The sequence below is a fragment of the Phyllobates terribilis genome, unplaced genomic scaffold, assembly GCF_046119375.1.
Source record: "Phyllobates terribilis strain yellow unplaced genomic scaffold, ASM4611937v1 Scaffold_5__5_contigs__length_657084704, whole genome shotgun sequence".
Lineage (NCBI taxonomy): Eukaryota > Metazoa > Chordata > Amphibia > Anura > Dendrobatidae > Phyllobates > Phyllobates terribilis.
Genome location: NW_027362765.1, coordinates 136341144 through 136364352, shown reverse-complemented (window position 1 = coordinate 136364352; position 23209 = coordinate 136341144). Strand labels below are relative to the sequence as shown.

At 46.6% G+C, this 23209-nt stretch overlaps 1 protein-coding gene across 2 annotated transcripts in view; it reads left to right on the top strand.

The window, feature by feature from the left end:
* GNAS (GNAS complex locus) overlaps nucleotides 1-23209 on the top strand; it is a 178293-nt gene that overhangs the window by 117365 nt on the left and 37719 nt on the right. The window contains exon 1 of one of the 2 annotated variants that reach the window (XM_073683048.1): nucleotides 16334-17516. The exons of the other annotated variant lie outside the window; for it this stretch is intronic. Within the exon in view, the coding sequence (XP_073539149.1) occupies nucleotides 17378-17516 (139 nt within the window). The 5' untranslated portion in view covers nucleotides 16334-17377. Of the gene's footprint in view, nucleotides 1-16333; nucleotides 17517-23209 lie in introns of those variants that run through there. 2 annotated transcript variants of the gene reach the window in all.

Here is a 23209-nt window from a genome sequence, read left to right as displayed (position 1 = left end):
TACACAGAACACTACAACCCCATTATGACCTGCCACTGGACATAATAGTCTATACACAGAGCACTACAACCCCCAACATGACCCGATCACTGGATATGATAATAGTTTATACTCAGAACACTATAACCCCAACATGACCCGACCACTGGACATGATCATACCTATAAAAAGAGCACTACAACCCCCATCATGACCTGACCACTGGGCATGATTATTCTCTATACACAGAGCACTACAACCCCCCAACATGACTCGACCACTGGACATGATCATACTCTATACACAAAGCACTACAACTCCCATCATGACCTGACCACTGGACAGAATACTCTATACACAGAGCACTACAACCCCCTTCATGATCTGACCACTGCACATGATAATAGTCTATACACAGAACACTACAACTCCCAACATGACTCAACCACTGCACATGTTCATGATAAAATTCTATAACTAGAGCACTACAACCCCCATCATGACCTGACCACTGGTCATGATCATACTCTATACACAGAGCACTACAACCCCCAACATGACTCGACCACTGGACATGATCATACTTTATACACAGAGCACTACAACTCCCATCATGACCTGACCAATAAAAACGATAATGCTCTATACGCAGAACACTCTATACGCTGAGCACCCCCAACATGACCCGATCACTGGACATGACCATGATACAATACTTTGAATAGAGCACTACAACTCCCATCATGCCATGACCTCATGACAAGACTGTTATATTTTAAACAAAACCTGCTTTGTTTTTTACAGTCTGTTTCTTGGAAGTTGGGGACAAGTATGGCTGCCATTACTGCCTCCCTGCTCAGACATCACCCAGCTTTAATGCCGTTCAGAAGGACAAATGTGTTACAAGCACAACACAGAAAGCCCTAAAATCTGCACCAGAAAAATGCAAAAAAGACGGTCTGTGTGAAGGAAGTCTTATATATAACCCTCAGCCGGTGCGTGTGACGGGGCTTCAAGGCTACAGATTACTTTCCTAAAAGAGCCATATAAATTGTCCTGATAGCATTCTGTGTCCGCTGCAGATAAATGGCTCCCGCAGTCTAAACACTGAGCGGAGTGGAAAAACATCCCCACCACAGACCAAATACTTCTAGCCTCTAACCCCAAAGAGACCTCTAACACACCCGGGGGTCCATGTACTGAATCCCCCAGGTTTACAGAATCAAAAGTCAGGATGCACCCCAGTATCCAGAGGCTTTGTAAAGGGTGTGATTACTTCTGCAAGTATTTTTCCATTGTTCCACAGCATCTTATAATAAAAGTGAAGAAATACTGTAAATAGAGTAGATTAAAGATCTCCTATACTGCATACAGCTCCTTTGCAGATCAATGTGTCTCCGTGGTAACAAACTAAAGGAGAAAAAGGGTGGTGGATGAAAGTAAGGAGGCCATACACACTAGATCAGAGACAGGAATACCTGCAGTTTTCGGTGGGACCAGCTGTCTGTCCCCCAATGGCAGGTACTGGGGGGATAGATGGGCCACTCATTTTGGCACAAGTCTATTACTTTGTGTTTAATTCTTTCCTGTATTTGGTTCTTTTTGGTCAATCTTATACCAGTTTCACACGTCTATATTTTACGGTCCGAGTACGAACCATGATTTCCAGGGTGGCCGCTGGTCTCTTCGTCCAGACTCAACAGTCTCATAAGCATATATGAGGCTATTCAAGGGGTATTCGGAAGTTATCCCTCATCCGATAGAGGATAACCTCCCAATCGATAGGAGTCCAACCAGTGGGGTCCCAACTGATACTAAGGACCAGGGTTGTACAGAGTCCCATGCGAATGGAGCAATAGTTGGTCACGCGCCTTGCTGCTCCATTCATTCTTATGGGAGTGCTGAAGACCAGCCGAGACCAGCACTCCGACTTGTTGCTAATACTGTTGCACTGCTCTACTTCTAAAGGCTCATGCACATGTCCGTGCAATTCGGTCTAAGCATGGACCACTAATGAATGGACCGACTGCAGGTTTCCCGACTCAAGTGTGACAGCCTCATAGAAATATATGAAGCTGTGATGCTCGGGGCAGAAGAGCCGTGGCCAGTCCGGGCATTGTGGTCTGAGATCGGACCACTTTGCACAGACGTCTGAAGAAGCCCTAATCCTGATTCCACAAATCTGATCTGCATCCCGCTATATTTTACAGAAACCCTCTAACTCTACTACTGAGAATCTTCATAATGCTTCATAATGCTAGGACTAGACAGCAAACACAGATGCCATCACATTGCGCGCCCAAATAATGAATACGATTTAACTGCTACTTACTGATGTGACCAAGTCCCACAACTAGGGTATATCCACAGAGAACTTACCAAATTGTGCAGATTTTGTGGTGGAAATGCTGTAGATTTGCTGATAGGGTGATGACAAGTTATGTAAAGCGCTGTGGAATATGTTGGCGCTATATAAGTAAGCAAAATAAATAATTCTCATTCCATTTGCTGCTGTAGTGTATACACTGCATCCTTTCCACCCGCATATCTATGGCAGAAAGTTCTGTGTATGTGCGACATGGGAAATATACCAGGGTTTGTCCGGTGAAGAGATGTACTCGCACATCCACAGGATAGGTAGTAACCCATAGATAGTGGGGGTTCAACCGCCGAGATCCGCACCGATGACCAGAACAGGAAACTTTCATTCCTGTTATATAGTCATGGCTGAAAGTGATGGCACCCCTTAAATTGTTTCTGAAAATGAAGTATTTCTCCCAGAAAATTATTGCAATTACACATGTTATGTTATACTCTTGTTTATTCCCTTTGTGTCTATTGGAACAACACAAAAAAACTGAGAAAAATATACGAATATGAGAGACCTGGAGCAGTTTGCTGAAGAAGAGTGGTCCAAAGTTCCAGTTGAGAGTTGTAATAAGCTTGTTGATGGTTATAGGAAGCGATTGATTGCAGTTATTTATTCCAAAGGGGTGCAACCAAATATTAAGTTGAGGGTGCCAACAATTTTGTCCGACCCATTTTTGGGTTGTGTGAAATTATGTCCCAATTTGCCTTTTTTTTCTGCTTTTTTTGTTTTGTGTTGTTTCAATACACACAAAGAAAATAAACTTGTGTATAACAAAACTTGTGTAATTGCAATAATTTTCTGGAATAATTTAAAGGGTGCCAACACTTTCAGCCATGACTGTAATGGAGTGGCAGTGCGCATGCTCGACTGCCGCTCCAATTATTCTCTATGGGACTGCGGAGAGATGCGCTCAGCTATTTCTGGCAGTCCTCATCGAGAACAGAAGCATCTTCCCACATGTTTGTTTTACCTCCATCTCCATCATCCCCTCTTCTCTGATTAACAGGTTTGACTGCACAGCGCCAGAGAAGGGCGGAGATAGGTGGAAACCAAGCAGGTGAGAAGGTGTATTTAAAGAAGCACTCCTCCCATCAAAGTTTTTATCCTTTAAATATATTTCAGCTGAGCGCCGCTGCGATCACATGGGGGTGTCAGCTCTATGTGAGCGCTAACATCCCGCAGCACCGCCCATGATCAAGCATTGTCAATAGTGACAGCAACATCGTGGGGCATCGCAGAGGGAGTGGGCTCCCAGCACAATGCGATCTCATTGGTCTCCGTGGTGACCCCAGGTCCCAAGATGGCCGCGGGGTCCTTCAGGGAAGGGGGCCTGTCAGCGCCTGCTCAAAACAGGAGCTGACACCCCTCCTCCCTGCCTGTCAAATGCTGATCTAATGCTCTGCAGTGCAGAAGAATTGAAGAGTATTAGATCACTGATCGGACAGTGTAAAGATGATGTCCCATCCTGAGACAATGTGAAACAGTAAAAAAAAAAAAAAAAAGTTAATAAAAACTGTAAAAACATGAAAAAAAAATCCCCCCAAAAAGCAAAATATTGATCTAATAAATACAGTTATCTATGTAAAAAAATAAACCAAAAAAATACACATATTTGATAGCGTAGCATCCAGAATGACCTGACCTATAAAGGAGTCCCACCACTTAACCCCTTCAGTGAACACTGTAAAAAATAAAAAAAATGAGGCAAAAAACCTATACGTTATCATCATACCGCTGAACAAAAAGTGCAATAAAACGTGATTAAAAAGACGAATGTAAATAAAAATGGTACCGCTGAAAATGTCATCTTATCCTGCAAAAAACAAGCCGCCATAGAGCTCCGTCCAGGGCTGTGGAGTCGGAGTCGATGTCCATTTTGGTGGAGTCAGAGTCGGAATCGGAGTCAGTATAAAATGGACCAACTCCAACTCCTAAAATATATAATAAATTGGGTACAGTAATTCAATGCAGTTTGAGGGGAATATTTTTTCATAAGAATTTGGGAAAGTTATGAAATGTCCTATAAATGTCTGTCCTATTCCTGATCTAAGGGTCTAGACTTTTAGCTGAGATGAATCTGTGCTACAGTAAATTTACCACTTAAACATGAGCCATGTATGAGGGAGTCGGAGTCGTGGAAATTGAGGACTCGGAGGTTTGGCTTACTGACTCCACAGCCCTGGCTCCGTCAGCGGAAAAATAAAAAAGTTATAGCTCTCAGAATAAAGCAATGCTAATATAATTGTATTTTCTATAAAATAGTTTTTGTGTAAAAGCCGCAAAACATAAAAAATATATTTTACCACATGGAGGACTCTGTCAGCTGAAATATGGAAAAATTATAGCTATCAAAATATGGCGATCCAAAAACTAGTTTTTGCAAAAAAAAGCGTCTTTTAGTGTGTGACAGCTACGAAACAATATTATACCCAATATAAATCTGCTATCGCGGTAATCGCACTAACCCAAAGAATAAAATCGTCTAATCACTTATACTGCATGAAGATGGGCGTAAAAAATAAATAAAACCAATTCTTCACCTTCTGTTGATTTTGTCATTCTTCCTCCCAAAGATCACAGTAAGGCGTCTCACATTTATCCTGTGCTGAGCGCTTATGCCTGGTTTAAGTGTAAATTTCTGAAATATGTGATTCAGATGGAACCCCTGGTGGAAGATTACCTATAATGAGGCAGATGGAGGCACTGTGTATGCCATTTGCCCTGTGATCCGGCAGTGTCCATCTTTTTAAGTGTGCATATAAGTGCCGTTGGCAACAGTTTTGTGCACTTCTGAAAAGAAGGACGACGCTCAACAGAGGCCAGACGGAGTCCAGAGTAACTCTACTGACTCATTATAGTGAATGGATCCCTCGGGGGGCTTCATCTGAATCACGTCACTCGGAGATTTCGATGGAAACCCCAAAGTGCTCAGCGTAGAGCACAGTATAAATGTGATCCAAAATGTTATGGAAAATGTTCCCAAAAAATCTTCAACTCAATCCACAAAAAAAGCGCCCATTCATTTCCATCATCTTATTATTGGAAATATAGGGGACTTCCACGTTACTGGTAGTACAAAGGCTCTGGAAAAGCACTATAGCTCCTCACCCCCCAAAATAAATTCAGCAAATTCTGCGCTCCCAAATCCAATTACCCCCCTCCCTTTTGAGCCCCAGTGTGTCTAAACCACATTTAGTGTCCACATGTTTGGCATTTCTGTAGCGATGAGAGCCCACATAATTTACGGGTGCATGTCTCCAGAAGCACGAGCTGGGCATAACGTACTGGTGACTACAACGGCAGTTTGCATTTTTCACTGAGCAACATCCACTGCTGCTAGTTTCTGGAAAACACCCATGGAGTCAAAATCGTCATTACATCTGTAGATACCATATATTTCTGACTATAAGATGCACTTTTTTCCTCAAATTTTGGAGGAAAGTGGAAGGTGCGTCTTATAGTCCAATATACACTGCTCAAAAAAATAAAGGGAACACTCAAATAACACATCCTAGATCTGAATGAATGAAATATTCTCATCGAATACTTTGTTCTGTACAAAGTTGAATTTGCTGGCAACAAAATCACACAAAAATCATTCAAATTTATTAACCAATGGAGGCCTGGATTTGGAGTCACCCCCAAAATTAAAGTGGAAAAACACACTACAGGCTGATCCAACTTTGATGTAATGTCCTTAAAACAAGTCAAAATGAGGCTCAGTATTGTGTGTGGCCTCCACGTGCCTGTATGACCTCCCTACAATGCCTGGACATGCCCCTGATGAGGTTGTGGATGGTCTCCTGTGGGATCTCCTCCCAGACCTGGACTAAAGCATCCGCCAACTCCTGGACAGTCTGTGGTGCAACGTGACGTTGGTGGATGGAGAGAGACATGATGTCCCGAATGTGCTCAATCGGATTCAGGTCTGGGGAACGGGCGGGCCAGTCCATAGCTTCAATGCCTTCATCTAGCAGGAACTGCTGACACACTCCAGCCACATGAGGTCTGGCATTGTCCTGCATTAGGAGGAACCCAGGGCCAACTGCACCAGCATATGGTCTCACAAGTGGTCTGAGGATCTCATCTCGGTACCTAATGGCAGTCAGGCTACCTCTGGCGAGCACATGGAGGGCTGTGCGGCCCTCTAAAGAAATGCCACCCCACACCATTACTGACCCACTGCCAAACCGGTCATGATGAAGGATGTTGCAGGCAGCAGATCGCTCTCCACGGCATCTCCAGACTCTGTCACATGTGCTCAGTGTGAACCTGCTTTCATCTGTGAAGAGCACAGGACACCAGTGGCGACTTTGCCAATCCTGGTGTTCTGTGGCAAATGCAAAGAGTCCTGCACGGTGTTGGCCTGTGAGCACAACCCCCATCTGTGGATGTTGGGCCCTTATACCACCCTCACGGAGTCGGTTTCTAACCGTTTAAGCAGACACATGCACATTTGTGGCCTGCTGGAGGTAATTTTGCAGGGCTCTGGCAGTGCTCATCCTGTTCCGCCTTGCACAAAGGCGGAGGTAGTGGTCCTGCTGCTGGGTTGTTTCCCTCCTACGGCCCCCTCCACGTCTCCTGGTGTACTGGCTGGTCTCCTGGTAGCGCCTCCAGCCTCTGGACACTACGCGGACAGACATAGCAAACCTTCTTGCCACAGCTCGCATTGATGTGCCATCCTGGATGAGCTGCAATACCTGAGCAACTTCTGTGGGTTGTAGAGTCCGTCTCATGCTATCACGAGCGTGAAAGCACAACCAACATTCAAAAGTGACCAAAACATCAGCCAGAAAGCATTGGTACTGAGATGTGGTCTGTGGTCCCCACCTGCAGAACCACTCCTTTATTGAGGGTGTCTTGATAATTGCCAATAATTTCCATCTATTGTCTATTCCATTTGCACAACAGCCTGTGAAATTGATTGTCAATCAGTGTTGCTTCCTAAGTGGACAGTTTGATTTCACGGAAGTTTGATTTACTTGGAGTTATATTCTGTTGTTTAAGTGTTCCCTTTATTTTTTTGAGCAGTGTACATAAATACACTGTGTTCCAAATTATTATGCAAATAATATTTTCTCAGATTTTCCCAAATTACCTATATGAATTGCAGTCATTGTAATTTTCCAGTCAAATAACTATTAGAGTACAATTGAAAGGTTTTTGTACAAAAAAATAAAACACTCAAACTGCACTCAAAATGCATGTTCCAAATTATTATGCACAGCAGAGTTTTCAACCTTTTCATTTTAATAAAGAACAAAAAAAATGGTCATTTTTGAAATTATAAGCATTAGCAGGTTATTACAAACTGAAATCAGTTTTCAACTCAAAACTTTATTCTAGGTGATGTTACATTTGCACATAGGACCCCTTGTTCGAAAGGAGCTTCTGAACTCTCTCGTCCATTGAATGTCAGGTTTTGGATGGTTTCTGCTTCAATTGTTTTGCATGAGGACAGAATACCCTCCCAAAGCTGTTGCTTAGATGTGAACTGCCTCCCGCCATCATAGACACTCCTTTTGATGATGCTCCAGAGGTTCTCAATGGGGTTGAGGTCAGGGGAGCATGGGGGCCACACCATAAGTTTGTCCCCTTTTATGCCCATAGCAGCCAGAGATGCAGATGTGTTATGTGCAGCATGAGACGGTGCATTATCATGCATGAAAATGATCTTGCTGCGGAATGCACGGTTCTTCTGCTTGAACCATGGCAGGAAGTGCTGCTTGAGAAACTCAACATACATTATGGAGTTCATCTTTACCCCTTCAGGGATCCTAAAGGGTCCGACAATCTCCCCATGTTTCCAGCCCAAAACATTACTCCACCTCCTCCTTGTTTGCATGGGGTGTCCATCAACCAGCCATCCTCCACTCCATCTATCTGGACCATCGAGCGTTGCACGGCACTCATCGGTGAACAAAACAGTTTTGAAGTCAGTCTTCATGTATTGTTTGGCCCACTGGAGCCGTTTCTGCTTGGGTGCAGTGGATAGAGGAGGTCGACAGGATGGCTTATGCACAGCTGCAAACCTCTGAAGGACCCTGCATCTTGTTGTTAGGGGGACGTTGGAGGCATCGGCAGCTTCAAAAACTTGTCTGCTGCTATGACAAGGCTTTTTTGCCGCTGCTCTTTTAACCTGACATAATTGCCTGGAAGAAAGAGTCCTCAATTTTCCCTTACCAGCACGCACACGTGTGTACTGTGAATCAGCTACATACTTCTTGATTGTGTGATGATCAGGATGAAGTGTCTTGGCAATGTTGATTGTAGTCATGCCTTGACCTAAACACTCCACAATTTGTTGCTTCTCAGCAGCCGACACATCCTTTTTCTTTCACATTTTGGCAGAAAATGTAGGCTGCTTAATAATGTGGGACAGCCTTCTTAAGTAGTCTTGCCTTTCATTGGACACACCTGCCAAACTATCTAGCACAGGTGTCTGCAATTGCTTACAGTGATATAAAGAGCCCTGACACACATCACCATCAATGAGTTTAACTGACAAAACAAAAAAAATCTTACCTTATCACTCCTAAACACTTTTTGCATAATAATTTGGAACACAGTGTACTGTGGCTGTGGGGGATATGGGGGAAGTGACAGCGGCGGAGTAGCGGGGCACAGGAGGCAGCAGCCGCCGGCTGCAGCCTACACTGTGCCCGCTACTAAAGAAAATGAATATTCACTGCTCCCCATGCCCATGGGCATGAGGAGCAGTGAATATTTATTTTCCTTAATAGCCGCACACTTTACCTGCAGCATGGCTCCTGGCATGTATGGCGCCCCTCATCCTTCTATGCATGGCCCCCCTCATCCTGGTATGCATGGCCCCCTTCATCCCTGTATGTATGGCCCCCCCTCATCCAGGTATGCTTGGCACTCCTTGATCCCCGTCACGCTGCACAGAAAAAAAATAAACTTTCATACTCACCTCCTCTCTCCTCCAGCGCTGTGTCCAGCTCTGTGCCGAAATAGTCACTGCTCCCCACGCCGGCACTGCGTGCGTGGGGAGCAGTGACCATTCATTCTCCCTAATAACGTGCACACTGTAGCCTCAGTGCGGCTCCTGCTGCGCTCGGCTGTCAGTGTGCACGCTATTAAAGGCCATGAATATTCACCAATCTCCTGGCGTGGGGATCAGTGACTAACTATTCCGGCACAGAGCAGAACACAGCGATGGAGGAGAGAGGTGAATATGATTGTTTATTTTTTTTTCTGTGCAGTGTGACGGAGATCAGGGGGTGCCAAGCATACCAGGATGAGAGAGCCATACATACAGGGATGAAGGGGGTCATGCATACCGGGATGAGGGGGGCCATGCATACAAGGATGAGGGGGGCCATACATACAGGGATGAGGCATGAGGGGGGCCACACATACAGGGATGAAGGGGGCCATACATACAGGGGCGAAGGATGAGGGGGGCTATAAATACAGGGATGAAGGGGGCCATACATACCAGGATGAGGGGGGCCATACATACAGAGATGGAGTATCATACATAACAGGAAGAGGAATGAAGGTAAAATACCTACCAGGATGAGGGATGAAGGTGCAATACCTACCAAGCGTGAGGGGGGTCATACATAACAGGATGAAGGGTGCCATACATACCAGGAAGAGGGATGAGGGGGCCATGCATACCAGGATGGTGGATTGGGGTGCCATGCATATAAGGATGGGGATGAGGGCCACATATATCAGGAAGGAGGGGGCCATATATACCAGGATGGGGGATATTAACAGAATTGGGGGACATTACCCCTATAACATTGTCAGCAGCAGACCCCCTCCCCCTTAACAGGGCATTATGACATTTTTTGCTTAAATTTTTTTTTTCTATTTTCCTCCTCTAAAACCTAGGTGCGTCTTATGGTCCGGTGCGTCTTATAGTCCGAAAAATACGATAAATTCCCATAGGTGTATAATTTCCAAAATGTGGTCACTAGAGGGGGGATTCTGCTCTTCTAGCAATTAGGGGCTCTGTATATGGAGTCTGCAAACTATTCTAGGAAAATTTGTGCTCCAGAAGGCAAATAGCACTCTGTCCCTCCTGAGTCTCGCTGTAGCGTTGGCGTCCCTGCCTCCTGCTAGGCAGGGACGCTGTTCCCCTCACCTCTCCGTGCCCGGCGTCCTCCTCCCGCTCTGCTGGCAGCGCACGCTGCTTCCCGGCCACTGTGCTTAGGGCGTGCGCGCGCTCCCCCTCTCTTAAAGGGGCCGCGCGCGCCGTCCTAAGGAGTCCCCGGCCAATGGCCGGAGGACCTCACCATATATAAGGCACCTCCTCCAAAATGGAGGTGCCCGAGCAATGTTGTTGCAAAGCCTTCACTCTGCTTCAGCCCTCAGGTCCCGTTACCAGTTACCAGCCAGTCACCTGTCAGATTGCTGCTTGATACCTGCCTGATATCCGTTTACCTGCTTGCAAGCCTGCGGTCCGACGGTCTGCCTTCCGACACCTGTCAGTCTGTCTATGGACCAGCCTGCCCGCTTACCTGGGAGCGCTCATCTGCTACCTGCCTGCTAGCCTACCTGGAGGCTCCACCGTCACTTGCCGTGACCACCTGGCTGTCCAGAGACTCGTGCCTGCTCACCTGGGAGCGCTCACCTGCTACCTGCCTGCTAGCCTACCTGGAGGCTCTGCCGTCACTTGCCGTGACCACCTGCCCGTCCAAAGACTCTCGCCCGCTCACCTGGGAGCGCTCACCAGCCACCTGCCTGCTGTCCTTCTACCCAGAGACTGTCCCTGTCACTTACCGTGAGTACCCGTCCTTCTACCCAGAGACTGTCCCTGTCACTTGCCGTGACTACCTGCCCTTCTACCCAGAGACTGTCCCTGTCACTTGCTGCAACTACCTGCCCTTCTACCCAGAGACTGTCCCTGTCACTTGCTGTGACTACCTGCCCGTCTTCCCTGGGAGCCACCCGCTTCCTTACAAGGACTGCCCCCTTGTATAGTTGCTCAGAGGTTCCGCCTCCCAGACCCGTTACACTCGCCATGTGGCTAAGCAGTACTGTACAGCCACATATGGAGTATTTCTACAAATCAGAAGAAATAGGGGGACAAATTTTGGTGCCATTGTTACCCCTTTCCGAGTGTGAAAATGTAAAATCTGGGGCTAAAACAAAATTTTGGTGGTGAATTATTTTTTCTTCATCGTCCAATGGTATAAAATGCTGTGACACACCTGTGGTGTCAATATGATTACTGCAACTCTAAATGAATTGAGATGTAGTTCGTAAAATGGGTTCACTTATGAGGGGTTCGGCTGTTCTGGCACCTCAGGGGCTCTACCAATGTGACATGGCACCCTCAAACCAGTCCAGCAAAATCTGAAGTCCCATGTGGCGCTTCTTCAATTCTGAGCTTTGCACTGTGCCTCAAAAGTAGTTTTTGACCACATATGGGGTATCAGCATTCTCAGGAGAAATTGCACAACAAATTTTGGGGTCCATTTTCTCCTGCTATAATTGTGAAAATTAAAAGATTCAGGGCTAAAACAACATTTTTGTGATAAAAAAATATATATTTATTTCATTTTCACAGATCAACATTATAAAATTCTGTGAGGTACCTGTGGGTTCAAGGTGTTCAAATTTTGCTGTAAAAATGAGAAATTGCTGGTCAACTTTTAACCCTTCTAACTTCCTAACAAAAAAAGATGTTTCAAAAATTGTGCTGATGTAAAGTAGACATGTGGGAAATGTCATTTATTAACTATTTTGTGTGACATATCTCTCTGATTTAAGGGCATAAAAATTAAAGGTTTGAAAATTGCAAAATTTTCACAAAATTTCAGATTTTTTCTCAATTAAACGTAAGTCAGATCAATGAAATGTCACCACTATTATGAAGTACAATGTCATGAAAAAACATTCTCCGAATCACTGGGATCCGTTGAAGATTTCCAGTGTTATTACCACATAAAGTTACACTTAACGTGAAAATAACCCATATGTGTCTGTACGTACTGCTTATGATTTGCGGCCAATAATCCAGCACGTCATGTGTAGTGACACCGCCACAATCACTACTTGCAATGTCATCTCGTGATCTTAGTGTCATGGGTGTAGCCCAAGCCTTACCCCTATATGAGGAGGTAACGGGGCCTAGAAGGTGAAACCCCTGGAGTGAAAGCTGTAGGAAGGAGTTGTGTGTTGCACACAGAGGACATAATCATGATGAGCGCCGTGTTATAGAAAGGTGTATATGGATGCCCCAGTCCTAGCAGCCCCATCCACTGGGATCCTACTGATGTGATTAGTGATTGTTTACAACCCTGGGCCGGCGCACAAATCCCATAGATGCTGTAGTGTACGCTGGTGATGGGAATACCTCGGCTGTAAGTGGCGGGTGTCCTGTGGGATACGAGCGATACACCTGCTGCTTACACATTTACTTACAGTTCCCTCTACTCAACCCATTCACCTGCCAGCTCCAGCGGAGGCTCCCAGGGGTCTCATTTATCTGTTGGCTAAACCATTACTATCAAGGGAGGCCCCAGTGTCTTTCTGTGCCTCTTTGGCAGCCATTAACCCTTTGTGGGCATTCAGTGAGTCACAACGTATTTAACCATTGAGCTTTTGTTGTGTGGCATTACTGAAATATTGCTGATTGTGGGTAAAGCCTCTATGGGAGAATATATGAAAGGGCTGAACAGCAGCACAGAGTGTTTATGTATCTTGTGCTGCCATACAGAGTCAGTGCACACACAATTGGCTGAGATAAGATCATAAAGGTCAGTTTACAGGGGTTGTTTGTTCATTTTGTATGGAGCAGAGTGATCTGAGACAGACTGGTTGCTATGGACATCCTTCCTGACCACCATGCAGAAAAAGACAGTATCTATATGAACTGAGCTCCAATATGGATGTCATTATGAGGAAACATAGTCCAGCTCTCCTCATTTGGCATGGGGATCATTGGCAGACCACTGGTATCATGACTACTTCTGCCCATGCATGGCGACGATGGGTGCACGCCTGAGTAGTGGCACAACTGATCTAGAAATGCTGTCAGCTGTCAGGATGGACGGCTGAGTGGTCAGTAACACATCGTCTACTGCTGGCATTGCCATCTCACCCATGGGGGACGTGGTAAGGAGATTTACCAAAGAGCTGGCAGTCTTAGGCCACGTTCACATGTTCAGTATTCGGTCAGTATTTTACATCAGTATCTGTAAGCCAAAACCAGGAGTGGGTGATAAATATAGAAGTGGTGACGTGTTTCTATTATACTTTTCCTCTGATTGTTCCACTCCTGGTTTTGGCTTACCAATACTGATGTAAAATACTGAGCAAATACTGAACGTGCGAATGTGGCCTTAGTATATAGATCGAGCCTCTATATTGTTATCAACACACGTACACAAGGCTAGGTGTATACCGTGCACACACATGTATACACGGTTAAGTGTATACCGCACACATGTACATAGGGCTCGGTGTATATGGCACAGACATATGTATATAGGACTAGATGTATACCGCACACACGTAGGCAGGACTAAGTGTATACCGCACACACATGTATATAGGACTAGGTGTATACCGCACACATATACTGTATATATGGGGCTAGATATATACTTCAGCACATACAAAGTACACAACACACATACAGCAGCACATATACAGTATATATTTTCATGCTGGGAGTATACAGCATCACATATACAGTGTGTATATACACAGCAGCACCTATACAGTGTGTATAAACACAGCAGCACCTATACAGTGTGTATATACACAGCAGCACCTATACAGGGTGAATATACACAGCAGCACCTATACAGGGTGTATATACACAGCAGCACCTATACAGGGTGTATATACACAGCAGCACCTATACAGGGTGTATATACACAGCAGCACCTATACAGGGTGTATATATACAGCAGCACCTATACAGTGTGTATATACACAGCAGCACCTATACAGTGTGAATATACACAGCAGCACCTATACAGGGTGTATATACACAGCAGCACCACCTATACAGTGTGTATATACACAGCAGCAGCACCTATACAGTGTGTATATACACAGCAGCACCTATACAGGGTGTATATACACAGCAGCACCTATACAGTGTGTATATACACAGCAGCACCTATACAGTGTGTATATACACAGCAGCACCACCTATACAGTGTGTATATACACAGCAGCAGCACCTATACAGGGTGTATATACACAGCAGCACCTATACAGGGTGTATATACACAGCAGCACCTATACAGGGTGTCAGGGTGTATACATACAGCAGCACCTATACAGTGTGTATATACACAGCAGCACCTATACAGGGTGTATATACACAGCAGCACCTATACAGGGTGTATATACACAGCAGCACCTATACAGGGTGTATATACACAGCAGCACCTATACAGTGTATATACCCGGGGCTGGGTATATACAGCACCACCTATACAGTGTGTATATACACAGCAGCACCTATACAGTGTGTATATACACAGCAGCACCTATACAGGGTGTATATACACAGCAGCACCTATAAAGGGTGTATATACACAGCAGCACCTATAAAGGGTGTCAGGGTGTATACATACAGCAGCACCTATACAGTGTGTATATACACAGCAGCACCTATACAGGGTGTCAGGGTGTATATACACAGCAGCACCTATACAGTGTGTATATACACAGCAGCACCTATACAGGGTGTATATACACAGCAGCACCTATACAGGGTGTATATACACAGCAGCACCTATACAGTGTGTATATACACAGCAGCACCTATACAGGGTGTCAGGGTGTATACATACAGCAGCACCTATACAGTGTGTATATACACAGCAGCACCTATACAGGGTGTATACATACAGCAGCACCTATACAGTGTATATACACAGCACCTATACAGGGTGTATATATACACAGCAGCACCTATACAGGGTGTATATATACACAGCAGCACCTATACAGGGTGTATATACACAGCAGCACCTATACAGGGTGTATATACACAGCAGCACCTATACAGGGTGTATATACACAGCAGCACCTATACAGGGTGTCAGGGTGTATACATACAGCAGCACCTATACAGGGTGTATATACACAGCAGCACCTATACAGGGTGTCAGGGTGTATATACACAGCAGCACCTATACAGTGTGTATATACACAGCAGCACCTATATAGGGTGTCAGGGTGTATACATACAGCAGCACCTATACAGTGTGTATATACACAGCAGCACCTATACAGGGTGTCAGGGTGTATACATACAGCAGCACCTATACAGTGTATATACACAGCACCTATACAGGGTGTATATATACACACAGCAGCACCTATACAGGGGTGTATATACACACAGCAGCACCTATACAGGGGTGTATATACACAGCAGCACCTATACAGGGTGTATATACACACAGCAGCACCTATACCGTGTGTATATACACAGCAGCACCACCTATACAGGGTGTATATACACAGCAGCACCACCTATACAGGGTGTATATACACAGCAGCACCTATACAGGGTGTATATACACAGCAGCACCTATACAGTGTGTATATACACACAGCAGCACCTATACAGGGTGTATATACACAGCAGCACCTATACAGGGTGTATATACACAGCAGCACCTATACAGGGTGTATTTACACACAGCAGCACCTATACAGGGTGTATTTACACACAGCAGCACCTATACAGGGTGTATATACACAGCAGCACCTATACAGGGTGTATATACACAGCAGCACCTATACAGGGTGTATATACACAGCAGCACCTATACAGGGTGTATATACACAGCACCACCTATACAGGGTGTATATACACAGCAGCACCTATACAGGGTGTATATACACAGCAGCACCTATACAGGGTGTATACAGGGTGCGTATTATCCCCGGGCTCGGTTTGAAGTGGGCGCCGCCGGAGCTCCGGGCCTGACGTCTCCTCATCATGTGAATCGCAGCATTTCCCAGGGTGCAGCGGGCGCTTTGCCCCACCCCGTGTCTCAGCCCTCATTTCCAAGCCGTGAGAAATAGCAAAATACTGCAAGCAGCAGCAGCCGCGGCGGTGGTCGTCCTCCCTCCTTCCTTCCTTCACCACCCGGGGCTCCCCAACATCCCCCCCCGCCCCCAGGGACACCAGCCGGGGGGGAGGAGGACAAGACCATCCAGAGCAAGAAGAAAGGGGGGTCCTGCACCAGATCGGAAATCATCCCCGGAGACACCCCAATAATCAGGATTCTACCATCAGACACCCCCCTTCACCTCGGTGGATTATTCTACAGGACCTCGTTATAGGGGGAGGCGGTGGCGTGCACCCTGTGACCCGGAGACCCCACCACACCGCTCCTGACCCCTCCTGCTCTTCTCCCATGCCCGCTGGGCCCGGAGGCTTATTACCGGGACTCCTCGGTTTGGGGGTCCCCGTCCAGCAGAATTGATTAACCCATTCAGCGGCCGCCCCCCCACACGTTCTGCTATTTACCTGGCCGCGCCCCCTAGCGGTGACATTGCGGGCTCCCCCTCCCCCTGTTTTCCTGATCGGCGGATCGATATCGGGGTGCTCCCCCCAGTGTCCCCCTCCCCCCCGCCGTGTGATCAGACACCGGGAGGAGGAGATACCGGGCCTCCATTTTAAGACAGGAAGACGCTGGAGAGAGAGGGGGAGGCTGCTGACATCCCCGCTCCTCGCCACTATCGGGGGCCGCCGCCACCAATGGTGAATCTGGGGGCGTGTGACCCCCGCACGGCTGTCATTGATGAGTGACGCTCCCCGGGCTCATTAGCGGCCTCATTCCCGGTCTCCGGGGCGGGGGGAGCGCCTGTTTTCCGCTGTTTTATCGGGGAAGGGGGAGTTTATTTTTTTCTTTTATCGGGGGAGGGCCGCGGCCTACGTGTTTGTTTTGCCTCCTCCGCCGGAGCGGCTTTTCCTGAGCGCGGAGGCCGGCCCGCGGGTGGCGGTTGACGGCCAGTGACGGGCGGAGGGCTCGGTGTTGCTTGCGGGGCCCTGACGAGCGGAGGACGATGGGCTGCCTGGGGAACAGCAAGACGGAGGACCAGCGCAACGAGGAGAAGGCGCAGCGGGAGGCCAACAAGAAGATCGACAAGCAGCTGCAGAAGGACAAGCAGGTGTACCGGGCCACGCACAGGCTGCTGCTGCTGGGTGAGCAGGGTGGGGCCGCACTACAAGTGCCAGCGCAGCCTCCTGGGGGTAGTGTCTGTGCCGGGAGCGGAGAGAAGGATCAGGCATGTCCCAGCCCAACATGCCCCATCCTTCTTATCCCCATAGATGAGGAAGAGTCGGATAAGCTTCTGGTCATGGGTTCCTACAGTCTCCCACGTGACCACCGCAGTGGTCACATGGAGGCGAATGGCTCAGTGGTTACACGGGGGACGTATGATTAGTGACTACGGTAAGGCCGAGTTCAGGCGTCCGGACCGGCATCGATGAGGTTGTTGAGTTTGGGCCTGTGGAGCCGCGGCCGGTTGGTACTTGGACGTCTAAATATGGCCGCCTACTGAAGCGTTTCCCAGCCCCCATGGTACGTTGTGTTTTTTTGGTGCGACACTGCTGACCTAGAAGATGCTCTAGAGCATCGTGTACCATCATGGCCTGGGGTCTGCCTGCGTCCTGGTGGAGAGGTGGCAGTTATAGGTGGTCTGTTGTCACTATATGTCCTCTGGATGCAGCCAGCTCTCCTCCAGTGACCGGACGCGTCAGTGTCTGTGATGTGACGCTAGTGATCAGATATGACACGGTGCCCAAGAAATGCTCCGTCTTCTAACTAGTCAGCGATGTTACTGTATGGTAGCTGCTGTGAGATGAGTGCTGGGTGGTCTTGCTCTGTGGGGGCATACTGAGCAGTTGCCCATAGCAACCAGACAGATTTAACATTCCTCGGACATGGTCTGTCTGCTCTAGAGTATAAATAAAGCTTGTTGTACGGCTGTGGCCCTCTTGTAGGTTTGTCACTCATCTTTGGACACTTCTGACGGCCGGTCACTGGTGGTGATATGTTCTCAGCGAGCTTGTGCCTCTTAGGACATGAGAAGACTGGTACCTCCAACACCACAGGCCCAAAAAGTAATTTTAACTAATGTCCACCCTTCTACTTGGCTGGTCAGCTTTTTATTACAGGCGGCAGCACTTCTCTACAGGATATGTATGGGGTGTACATGTGTGCGTTGGGTCTATGGGATGTAAATTCCCACAATCACTTCTGCTTCCACGGTTGGTCTTATCCTGAGGCCGAGGTAGACTATGCTCTGGGACTTTTAAGGATATATTTTGCAATTATTCTGCACCTATGATTGGATAATCTTTTATGTCTTTGGTTCTGAATTGTAGTTTCGCCTCCTTGTTTGTTATAATGGGGCACAAAAAATCCCAGAAAAAAAAAAAATAGCCGAAATTGTCATGGGGTAAGCGGCCGGGCGTTACTTCTTGGTATTAATATATCAATGAAAGCTTTATTCTTTGGTGTCATGACCTCAGAGTTCTGTCACAAAAGGGTTAGATGGTTTTGTTGTCTTGTGTTAACTCTTCTCATTGCCCTCAAGATCTACAGTGATGTCTTCATATGGCCAGACACCTTAGGTGGCCTCGCATGTCTGTGATATTCTGATCCGAGCTCAGTCCTTGTACCCTGAGATACTGTAACTGCCTCATAGGCGTATACGAGATGTTGGCGCAAGTCGGAAGGCCTGACGGTCGGATGCGTATTCTGATCAGAGCTTGGACTATACTCCACAGACGTGAGATTAGTTTTAGGGCAAATTCACATGTCCATGTACGGACTGTGATGCACGGACCACCCGTGGGTCTCCTGGCCTGATCTTGACAGCCACATATGCATATTTGAAACTGTTGTGCTCAGGTTGGGAGACCCACGGGTGGTCCGTGCATCGTGGTCCTTACATTGACATCTGAATTTGCCCTTCGAAGTAGGTTGATGGTTGAGCACCCGTTAACCGCTTGTGTGATGACTGACCACTTTGCTGGAGCTCCTGTGCACATTTTAGTCCATATTGACCTTACCTTCTTCAATCTGGCAGCATGTTTTCAAGACTATTTATCTTCCGCGGTGTGAATGGTGTCCTATGAATACAGTTGGGCAAGATTCTTGTGACTTAGCGCTTGCAAATTGTGAGGCCTTCATTAACTCCAGCGAAATAGGCATCTGATGGAAAATGGAGGAGCTGGTGTGTGCCATAGTCCGTTGTGGTGCTGCCATGTTGCTAGCCACCATCTTCATGGTTGTCATCATGCCCCTGCTTATTATGGCACCTTCACAGTAGATTGTGGGCTCCCACTAGTATCGGTGTTCTCTTGCCTATGGACCCCAGTTCTTGATGTGATGTAATTTTCCTAAAGCATAGTGAAAGAATCCAGAGCAGCATAAGTCATGTCCTCATACAAGTGGATCCTATAACTCCGGCTTGGGGCTTCCATTCTGGTTCTGTCCTTAGGAAGTCAGTGCATGGGACCATGCTGGACTTTATACCCCGACCTGAGGATTTTTAAGGCTGGGTTCTCATATGGTGTTTGTGAGGCGGTAGTGTATAAAATATTTAATATATATATATATATATATAATACGTATGTACATATATGGTTTTTCTTTTACATTAAAGCTTCTCTCTGATCATTTGTGCTTCATATAGAAGGTTGGCCAATTTGCTGCTTTTTCTTAAGATTCATCATTGTCTGATTCTGACTTCTGAGAGTCACTGAAAATCCCACAACCTGAGCATTTCTGGTGTCCGGTATATAAGACCCCCTTCATGTATTACTAGGTAATCTGGGCAGTAGGGGTCTAATGAGACGGCACCCAAGTGACTGGAAGTGAAAACGCCAGATACGGCCCCTGAACCAGATCATATGGTTTCTGCAATAAATGCACTGTTTTCTAAATCCATTTTTTTTAATTTTTTATTTAAAGGGGGTTGTACAGTGCCATTCATTTCAGATTGGAAGCGAGTGGTCCTGATGATGTTCTGACCCCAAATGCCTGCTGAGACAAGTTCACAATTGGCTGGTATTGTGCAGTGTCCTGTTCATTAGGACATGTGCAGGGGTGTGGGGTCACAGCATCATCAGCAGTTCTTAACTCCAATGTGAAGTGAGCGGCTCCGGACAAACTTTTTTTTTTTTTTTTTTTTTTTTTAATCCATCATATATGCCATAAATGTGTGCAAGATGGAGGTCCCACGGGGTCCTGATTCCCATCCTGCAGCTGCTGTGACCAGAGAAGATGCCGTGCATGCATGGGGCTATTCCTTTACTACTTGGGCAGTCACTAATAAGTCAGGCAAGCGTACTCGTCCGTTTTTGGAACTCCCATGGTAAGGAATGGAGGGAGTTGGACATGCACATCATCTCCAGAAGTGACCCTTCTAGAGAGATGCTTGTCCCACCTTTTTATGAAATTTTTTTCTTATTCTTGTGGGTTAGACCTATAAGAAGTAACCACTGCACCGCAGACGTCTTACAGAAGGCAGCGATGTGGAGCAGTCTTGCTGGATAACGGGGCGGCTGAGCAAGTGTTCTTATGTGTGTGGTAGTGGGGGGCAAATTACTGGTGACTTAAGGTTCCGGTTAGGCGACTCCAGGAACCAGTTTGGCTTATCCCCGGCCATTGTCCTCTTGGCCCCAGCCCTAGTCTGTTATCACCTTTACCCCTGAGAGGGTCTCCTTCTCACCTTTAGGGTATTACTGGACTTTGTCTTTTTGGACGCGCTGTAGGCAGCATACTGTAATGATCTGCGGTCGCACTACCTGCTCCTAACCTCCCCTCTGTACAGAGGTGATCTCCATTCACATCAGTCCCAATGGGGCTCGGTCTGCTTCTTCCTATTTTAGACATGCGAGCGCACACAAAGGTCAATTAAATATGAAATGAGCTTGGACTGCGTAAAACATAGCAGCCATGTTGTATTTATTTGCCTTTGCTGTCCTAACACAATTGTCAAAAAAAAAAAAAAAAAAGCTTTATTTTTTTTTTGTGTGTGGGAGGAAATCGTGCAATCACAAGGTGAGCATACAATCTCCAGGCAGATGTGGGCTTTGGTCGGATTCAGACCCAGGACTGCCAGAAAATGGAGCTGACCACTGAACTACTTGCTGTAGTCTTAGACCTCAGTCACACATCATTTTATGTCTTTGGGTTCTGCTTGATCTTTGTTTTATTTTATGCCATCATTTTGGTTGGGGACTCGCCCCCGCAATCCCCACTAATTCTAAGACTGAACAGGCCACTTTGTCTGTAAAGCATGAGGTTTGGCCACTGTTGTGCAGAGGAGACAATGCTAAACCAATGCAATGACCCTAACTTTTCTCAGGATTAGTGGAAATCCCAGAGGTTGTGCCCTCACTGATCATAAAGTGATGTCCTTGTCCACATGGGTTGCCTGTAGTTGAGGTTCTAGAGAATTATGTGACTTCAGGGTGTAGCTGTTGCATATTCTCTGTATACTTGGTCCTGTGACCTGATCTAATGGCCGCCTTGTGTCTCTGAAGTTGACCCTTTGTCGGGCAAGGTGGTGACGGTCTCCTGCCAGGCTTTCTTCATATTCTGCATATTTGTCCCATGTTGGTCAGTCAGTGAAGATGTTGGCCCCCCTGGAAAACAGTGAGTGGAGACTAGACAAGGTGACTGGATGTTACTTGTTGCCACGGACTGATTGTCCGTGTCCACAGAGGTTGGACCCCTCCACTTGAATAATGTTGGTAGGTCATAGGACGATGTCACTGGTGCTGCCAAGTATAACAGGGTTATCTAGGGCGAGGCTGAAGGATTCCTCCTTCTTTAATCTGTATATTAGGCATGAAACCCTCACAGCGGTGCCCCTTGTGTGGAGATGTGAGATCGGAGACCTCAGGATAATGGATTCTTTGTTATTATTTTAGTCATGTAAAAATAAAGTTTCCGTTATGGAAAAACTGAGCTGAAGCTTCACAAGATGAGCCAAGCAGTCTTCTATATGTAGACCGGCCTCCATTTACGTGATTATGTCCAGGATTACTGATATCCACTGTGACGGCCTTGTACATAAAATCTGCGGTGCCTGGCTAGTGATTTTTAGGGGGTGGCTCTCAGGTTGGATATTTGGACCCTTCACAATTTGAGACATTTTTAGGATCATGTGGTTTTGATAACATGGGCTGAAGAACATGGCCGATCAAATCGCTCTACACTGTATGAGCCAGATTGTCAATTCCACAAGTCATCGTAACTATTCCTGATTTTAAAGCTATATAGTTGACCAGACCCCCAAAATCGGTGGTCTTTGCTGACTATGCTCCTATGTGCATGGGGTCCCTAATCGGCTCTCTTTAATCCCATAAACGTAACGTGGACACATTTTACCATCTATATGGCCGTAAGGCCCATCCTGGTTGTGAGTTTACCATCCTGCACTAACTTTTGTGCAGCACATAAAGGGATGTCCGCATGGGGTGTAAGTGCAAAAACAAAATCCATTGCATTGTGAATCTGGCAAAATCTGTCATAGTTCACGCTGTGGATTTCAACCCACGTTTCTGCTGCTTTAATCTGCCCTATGTGAACATACCCAAAGTCCTCGCACACCACAGCAGCTGTATGGTGCCTCTGTGCAGGTCATGGGGACATACGTTGGGGCTTTTAAGGATCTATAGTATGGCCACGTGTGAGCCCTTGCAGACGTTGCAGAAATTTCGGAGACCGCCTACTTTACCTGTATGTGGCTTGCAGAAATCCCATGTGCTTGCCTCCAAACCAACTCATAGGGCATATTCACACAGCTTAATATTCTATCTCATGAATATAACCCCATATTAATTGAATCCTGCATACTGCTTCTCTACCCCACAGT